Source organism: Lineus longissimus, chromosome 1 (genome assembly GCF_910592395.1).
Source record: "Lineus longissimus chromosome 1, tnLinLong1.2, whole genome shotgun sequence".
Lineage (NCBI taxonomy): Eukaryota > Metazoa > Nemertea > Pilidiophora > Heteronemertea > Lineidae > Lineus > Lineus longissimus.
This window is the reverse complement of record NC_088308.1, coordinates 3024355-3032753: the sequence shown is the minus strand read 5'-3', so window position 1 is coordinate 3032753 and position 8399 is coordinate 3024355. Positions and strand designations below refer to the sequence as shown.

The window sequence follows — 8399 nt, the reverse complement described above, 5'->3', positions numbered from 1 at the left end:
CGCGTATCCATGAACCGATTCGCCTTGACCTATATTTTATATTCGGAACAATTCGTTCTTTTCCGGAGTTGCCCGCCAGATCAAAAATGTATGGGGAATCATGGCGAATGGCAGGTGGGATCATGGACGAGGCTAGATCAAGAGTGTTTCAAGGAGGTGTCGTGGCGGTTGCGTACTTGTCTTTAAATAGCTTTGGGAACACTATTATCACGTTATGACATCATCAATGGAATTCTGAGTGGTAAAATTAGATAGAAACACGTGTTTTTGTTGACATGGACTTGGAGAGGAAAACTGCATCTCAATTTCACCATGGTAAATTCACAATTCACCAAAACTGACAGTCCCGGTATCATGGCCATAAAACCCGTATCCCAACCGTAGCCCATGCAGGGGGTGCGCCCGAGCTGCACACACATCCCGGATCCGCCCCTGTCACGTCGGCGGGAACCGGGGAACCATGCATGGATCACTGCGGTTTGGTTCACATGACCAAGTTTTAATCACATCCGAGCTTGGCGACTCGCCTCTGGAGATAATGAGATAAACTAAACTTCACCATTACCAGCTATTGCGGGCCTAGCACACTCTGTTTTGAATAGAGGGAGACTCCATCATTCCTATTGTTTGAGATTGGACAGGTGTGAATTAATCTGGCAATTAGCCTCCTGTGCATTGGTGCATACAAACACTAAAATGTTTGGTTTTTGCTGATTTAGGGTCAAATAAATCAGCCAAAAGTTTTGAAAGCTTCACAAATGATTGTTGCAAGGAAGTACTTTATGATAGTTTGCGAAATTTTGATTAATTCTAGGTGGAAAGTAATATTTTTCGCATATTTGTTGGGGAAAAAAATTGAAAATCCTCCAATTTTCAACCCCCCTATAGACACTATGAATTTTTCTCCAATAAAGCTGAAATCTTGGGAATATAATCCTAAGAGTTATATCAACTACGTCTGAAGTCGGGAGTTTGTATCAAATGTATAGTTTCGGAGCTAGCGCAGCTAGAAAAGCCCCCAAAACCCACTTTCTCAGGAATTTACACTACGGGCTACGAGTGAAGCATTACAGATTTACCAAAATTTTCAACCTATAGATGGACACATCGAATTTCCATCCAAATCCCTCCAAATTTTGCCAGTAAATACCTAGACATATATAGAATTGTGTCAGAAGTCGGGAGTTGGGATTATTTTAACACCCCGCCCAAAAAGCCAACTTTATTGATATTTCCTATGCATTTTCCATTAGGCTTGCCAGGACCAATTAAGCAGGTGCACTAATTGGCTTAATTGGCTAGGCCCGCAATAGCTGGTAATGCTGAACCGCGTCTTTTTGTGTCACGATCTAGGTTGTCCAGGGGCTCAAATAAATAAATATGTTGTCGCCAACGCCCCTTCATCCATCCTCAACTAAGGCCGAACGAACCCTGGCACTACGACCGAGCTTATGTATAACGGGTGCGAGGGGAGGAGGGAACGACTGACTCTGGTTTTTCGAGGATGTCCTGATAAAAAAGCTGAATCTCATGATGGGGATCACGAAATAGAACAACGAGAATACATCAAATGTTTATATCCCTGTATATTGTGTATGGTATGAAAATATAAAGAGGCATTTACAATATAAAGTTAAGTGTATGATTGTATCGGTGTAACAGTTTCTGAATGTTTCCCCTTATCACTATCAGCATGAATAGATATTCATGCTATAAGCTCATTGTTATGGAACGCTGTAAGACGCATTGACGCGTATTTGTCTGTTTCCTCCTACTGTCTCTCTAGTCGACTATATAGAAACACTAATATGGGACGCCCAAAAACGGTTCACCAGACTGGTACATTTACATGAGTATAGCTTTGTTCACTTAGCATGCCTGCACTGGTAACGTTAATGACAAGAATTTTGTCCCAAAATGAAAAATGGTATTTTTGAGTCTCATCATCATCATCTTCATCCTCGGCATCATTGCCCTCCTGGGTCTTTGCCTAAGGAATCGCCCTAAAAGCCTGAGAGTAGAATAAAACCAAAACTAAGTACACATATAGATGATTGAATCTATAATCTACCAGTTCTTGCAAAAACAGGTGTTGAAAGGAATGTCTATTGAAAGATTCTGGTATAAACCTGCATGGACCGACAATAATGCAATGTTGTGGCAGAGTTTATAAAATAGCAAATAGCCTTGGCAGTATGTTCTCTTCTTCACCCGCGATACATTTTATATAAAGTAAACCATGAGGAGCAAAAAGAGTGAAGAACGGGGATCAGATATATTTTCACCTTATTTTCTGATCCTCATACTACAGACTACAACATGAGTGCAACCGCGACAGTGCAGACAAGGATCCGCAACAACAAGTTATGTAAAAAAACGATGCAAAAAAACGCCGTTCACAAATAAAGCCATTTTTGGTTGATGAGGTCTGATCGTTTTGGTAATGTTTCATCATTTCCTTTAACTCGCCACCGGCAGTTAATCAGCCATTTCTTTGTCAATCATCTCCTCATTTTCCGACGCCGACCCGGCAACTTTTCTCTTCCATTTTTTTGGTGGCAGATCTTCTGGAAGTGGCGTCTTCAGGGTTTCAGGGATGAAGAGTAAGACAAGGATGACACTGACAGCATTGAAGGACCCGAGAATGATGAAGGTCAATGATGGGTGGACGTCGCCCTGGAATTGGTTGAAGAGAAAAGAATTTAATGTGCATGCACGGCATGGGCATTGACAGTGAACAAAATTAGAGATTAGAAAGAATTCGCGCACCAGGGCATCTGATACTCGATTGCCAAGTCATGGTCAGTGGTATGTTTCTTCCCTCGTACACGTCATAAGTGCCGAGTGGAATGCCCTGAAATCCAATGGCCTATTGCTTGAGCACTGCATGATCACAAAAAATGTCTGCATTGTTGTTAGGTTGTTATCACGAACAGCGCCGAACCACGTAGATCTCCGTGGCTCAAAGGACCTTTCAGTTCCTACCGTGCCCTGAAGATGGCGATGGCGTAGTTCTTTCATGAAGTCCATGAGACTCCGATTACCAGCTCAAAGGGAGGGGTTTTTGGGCCACGTAGATCTACGTGGTTCGGCGCTGAAGGTGATATCATTGCCTTTTGACGAGAAATAGCAAAGAAACGTCAACTCACCAATAAAACTATCTGTGGGGCAATGACTCCTCCTATACGAATGGCAATGTTTCCAATGCTTGTCGCCAGACCCCTAGAAGATTAATGAGTGAAAGTTGGTGACAAACAATATGAATGGACAAATTTAGTAAAATCTGGTCCCAACATCGGCCTCTAGGTTCAGACTGCGAGGGCGCGGTATGACAGCGGCAAAACCGCAACGGTATAAGCTGCTTTAGCTGAGACGGCTATTTTTGCCGTTTTTCAATATCGACACTGGAGCATAATGATACCCATTGTCAGGTTTAAATTTGACGTCATTTTCTTGCCCTTTTTTACCTTGGAAGAAATATATCAACAAAGGCAGGCCTATTGCTGAAAGCATGCCAACGACATGCAGATACGTTACCTGAGTAGAGATGGATAAAGTTCCTGAGCGAAAAGAAAGCAGCTGCTCCAAGCCCCTGACATGCCTCCAAATGTGGCAATCACAAGCCACGTTTTGGCCATTTGGTTATTTTTGGTGTAACCTGTCAGTTCTAGTATCATAACGGTGACGGTACACAAGACCGCAAATGACGTGTACAGAGCGAAGCCTCTCTTCCGTCCAATCCTGGAAATAGATCAAAAGTGTTGTCTGTGAAGACTGAAAATCAGGCAAAACGCACATCCAGACATTTCTCATCGGTTGATGTGCTATTTCAGGTTGATATTCTTTGTTGGTTATGTACCTTCATGGGAACTATTGTGTTGAACTTGCGAAGTAAGATAGCGTCGTCTCAACCAGAGACTTCGCTCTTAAAATGAGCTCGGCTCAGCCCAACAAATACGGTTTGCACTACGATACCGAGGTCACCAATGAAGGTATCATATCAGAATACTCAAGCTCGCCATGAACAGGCAAAATGACCAGGAAAACTGATTCGAAATTCTGTTCAGTGCATCTTTGTATCGTATGTAATATCTTATTAGCTGTTTTAATTCTTTCACTCGGGTTATGCCCGTAATCCTTACCATTTAATGTTAAGGACGATCATGGCGGAAGATCTCACGAACAGATTAAATGTTGTCATCAGCGCCATGTTGGTGTAGACACCTCCAGTGAGACTGCTTGTCATGGTCACCAGCCCATACTCATTGAGCGACAAAGAAAACCTGAAACAGCAAAGATTGGATCAAAGTTATGCCATCCTTCTGTTTATTCATGTTATAATATTGTGACGCTATATCCAATGCAGGGAGAACCTGAAACAGTAATGATTATTGGATAAACAATCATCGGGGTTGTGTTGTCGTACTTACCACGAGAAAGTAAGTAGGAATGTTCGCAAAGCGTATTCCTTGCCCTTGAACAGGTCGATGTAGGTGTAACGTCTAAGTTCCTGTTTCTCCTTGTTCTCGGCTCCCGCGATCTCTTGCAATAGTTCCATATCAGGACAAGGCTTCCTGTTGAACCGCGCAATCATTTTCAACCAATACATGGCTTCTTCAAACCGGCCCTTCTGGATGGACCAACGGGCGCTCTCAGGCATAAGGCTGTAAAAGAGCGAATGGAATAGTCTTGATTAAGTAATTTTAATTACTTAATTAAGACTTTTAAAAGACAATTGTCCATGGATTCGCGTCTCAAAACGGGGCTTGAAGCGCGCAACCAAAACTACTTGTCGATCTCACTATACTGTTATGTTGTTGTCAACTGCATGCTGTCGTCCAAGACCGACTGTCCAAGCCCCGGGTGTCCTTCTTAGTTCAGATTGATCCGATCAATGAATACACTAGAGCAATGATACGTGAATTACCCATCCCACAAGTCCGCCATCTACGAGCCTGTGGTGATGAAAAGATGCTTTTGCTCGGCTACTGGCACAAGGACCGGCCTGCTAATTTAAAGTAACCACTTTCGTGACTTTGACCAACACGGCAGAAAGAGTAATGAGGAAATTGAAATGGCCACTTACAAGCAGGCAACTGGGAAAAGTGGCAAGAAGAACAATCCACAGGCAAATGCGAGGTGTCTCCATTCTCTTATTCCGAAGGCAAGTCCAGTGATGACATAAGCACCAACACGCCACCCCATCCTGAGACTGACAACCACCCGCCCCTTTGGGCCAACATACTCGGAGGGTAGGACGCAGGAGATTGAAGCAATACTCCCTGAAGGGTGAGAAGAAAGGGTGATTCAAAGGAAGCAGCCGCTGCTGGTATGAAACAAATTAGATTCTTCATGCAGTAGGATCAAAATCATGTTGATTTTGGTGGGAGGTCTGGATAAAGTGGAACATACGGTCAGTGAACCAAATGTGTTCATTCAAAATTAAAAATTGGAATTCTAAATACTGAAGTACGGTTTTTTTTCAGTAATGTCAACGCAAATACCGTGCATGCCAATTTTCATTGCGCTGGCTCGTCGAGTTGGTGAAAAATTGCAAGCGTTACTTGTATTTAAATGAGCAGTGGGACACCTTTAAAGGGAGTATAGGCAGGAACCAGGCAAGTCAGATTACATCTAAGGACACACTGATTCGATGTAACAGCGGAGCTTCCTCGAGGGTATAGGTCAGGGCCATCGAGAAATCATGATATTTGCGGAAGCGGTCGAAAAAGGCGGAAAGTCTTCAAAATACCTGCAGCCATAGCACCAAGAATACGAAAGATTATGTAAATCGGATAGCTGGGCATAAATCCAAGGCTGGAATGAAAGATCATGACGAGAGCCCATGAGCCAAGGATGACTTTTCTTCGTCCGAACATGTCAGCAAGCTGGCCCGCAACGATGGTTCCAAGGCCCATTCCCAGTAACACTAGACTGACGGTCATCTTGGCGAAGTACTGCTTGTCGCAGATGAGGCCCCACTGAAAAAGATTTGAAAAGTTTGAAAGCTAAAGGGCTCGTCCAAGCTTTAGCCACGAATTCATGTCAAAAAAACTTATTTCAGATTGTAGATATTTCTGAAATACAGCTTCAGTGCTAGATTAAAGTAAATCTTTCCCATATCTTTTTATGAATATATAAGGTAATGGCGAGCATGTACATGTAATGGATAACTCTCAGCAAGTTGGTCCCCGAAGGACAAGGTAAGATCACGATACTTGAGAGGATGATAGTTCGGAATGCTTGATATATATACCTAAAGCGTTTGAATTCTTCTAGATTTTGAAGAAAAAAAACTTTTGAATTCCTTGTTATAGTTTTGTACAAATTGATTATTAAAGGTTCAGGATCCCAAAAATTTATACAAATTTCAAAGTTTTAGATATCGAGGGCATAGCATCCTGAACTATCACCAGATCAAGTCTATTCGGTTTGGTCACACAATGTAAGGTAGAATGGGGAATTTGTAGCCCTTACCCACAGGAATACAAAAGCAATAATGGACCGGCCTCGCGTCGCCCAAGTACGACGAGGTCATAAACGATGCAGCCTTGGGCAGAACTATATACACAACAGATCAATTCATAAGTCATCGTATTTATAACCCCTTACAGCACAATCAGGTAAAAGAAGATATTGTGGGGAAAGTGCATGCTCTAATGGTTTTTACTCCCTTTGAATAGATTATTAAGAGTTGATATGATGTCAACATTTGCTGTTATTTTAGGTCATTTCAAGAAAATACGGATCGGGCGCATCGATCGGGAGTGTATTCTTTATTGGACCGTATGAGGCCGATGCCACTGCGTCCAGAGTGTTAGGCGGGAGCGCATATGCATTATTGATGCCTTTGCTCCATTACAACTGATACACTGCCAGGGGGATTCATTGATCAGTTGATCAATCTTTGTTTAGCTGTGGTACATGCAGATGTGTGGCATATGTTACACCACTATGGTCCCTCATGGTATGTGTTATCAAATTCAGTATTCAAACCTCGAATCGTCAGTCGAATAGTCAGTCGCTTTCTAGTGAGAACAAACTGATATTCGTAAAGGTACCAGGTCGAGGTTTGAATATTCGCGAGCTTTCGCAAAACTCCCGAAACGCCGCCGCGAACGCTTGTCCCATGTAGGGCATTGTTCGACATCGTGAGCAGGAGCTCGAACAATGGGAAAGACGTTTGCGTTTGCGTTTCGAGGGCTTAGCGCATCCCCGACCCGAAATACCGATGTGAACGCTAACCTCATTGTTTGACCTCCGATCATGAAAGTCGTGGATGTTTGGGGGTTTACAGCGAAAACGCCCATTTTACTGCACTCAACTGAATTACTCAGTGTTCGGATCGATTCTACCTAAAGTCGTAAAGATGCTCAGTGATGGCAAATTCCTATTCTTACCTCTGTGACTATGGAAGTATAGCCGACATCATAGGTGATATTAGAGCATGATGTCAGCGGACACACGTCCTGCGTCGAGTTCAGGAGATAACCGCTAAAGCCATTGATTGAGGAGTTGCCGCCGCCCAGGACCGTCGTCGTCACGTTTCCGCTAAGCACCGCGTCACATGTCCAAGAAGGTGTTTTGCTCTCCGCGAATACTAGAAAATAAATGACGAGACCAACACTGGACTCTTGTGCAATGCTGAATAAAACAATAATCCACTGCATGCACCCATTGTGGCCGATAATATCCAGGACATCCTCAAACTTGGCTTTCCCACGGGCTACCATGATGGAACTAACGAATCGGAGACACTTGAGACCGTCACGAGAGGATTCGAGATCGGCGTGGTTGTACGCATCTGCGAGAATCAGTCAGAATTTCCCTGCTACGGCATGTGGGAGCCCACTTTACGTCTGCTTACCACGTCTGCTATACAGTCTATAGTTATTTATGCATGCGCGATATTTTTATATACACGAACTATACCATTATGTTAGTCCCATCCGGGGTCGCCTGATCGTTTCTGCATGGATGTGTTATCACTGTACAAATACGTTTTACTCTTGAGATGCCACCGACCGCGGTACTTCACTTCATTGAACTGATTCATGCTCTATTTCTCCATGGAGGTTATTTATACCTCCATGGTTTCTCGTTGTCCGAAATTACACAAAATGAAATTACTGACCCGCTTCAAAAAGTTCAGAGTCTCCAATCTTTTCACATATCCTCCAAAAGGTCAACGCGAAAGTCGATGCGATGTCGCTCATACATAAATATAATGCCAACAGTCTGAGGCAGTGATCGCCAGAGAAGCCTGGTCTACACTTAGTTTGGTTAAGATTTAAGAACACACTGAGGTTTAATATGCTGTAACTTTAGGTAATAGCCTTGAATCGGTTTGTGTGCAGGGTATGAGAAGCGAACATTACGTGTACTTTGATGAGAGTACC

The 8399-nt window shown here is 43.2% G+C and overlaps 1 protein-coding gene across 1 annotated transcript; it reads right to left on the bottom strand.

The window, feature by feature from the left end:
* Positions 1-1587: 1587 nt before the first annotated feature.
* On the bottom strand, positions 1588-8006 carry LOC135497876 (organic anion transporter 3-like). The gene is made up of 8 exons (XM_064787864.1): positions 7401-8006; positions 5753-5981; positions 5087-5282; positions 4431-4664; positions 4143-4283; positions 3538-3741; positions 3150-3222; positions 1588-2676 (listed from the first exon to the last, which is right to left on the bottom strand). The coding sequence occupies exons 1-8, from the start codon at positions 7731-7733 to the stop codon at positions 2479-2481; spliced, it is 1608 nt and encodes a 535-aa protein (XP_064643934.1). The 5' UTR covers positions 7734-8006; the 3' UTR covers positions 1588-2478.
* Between the last annotated feature and the right edge of the window lie 393 nt (positions 8007-8399).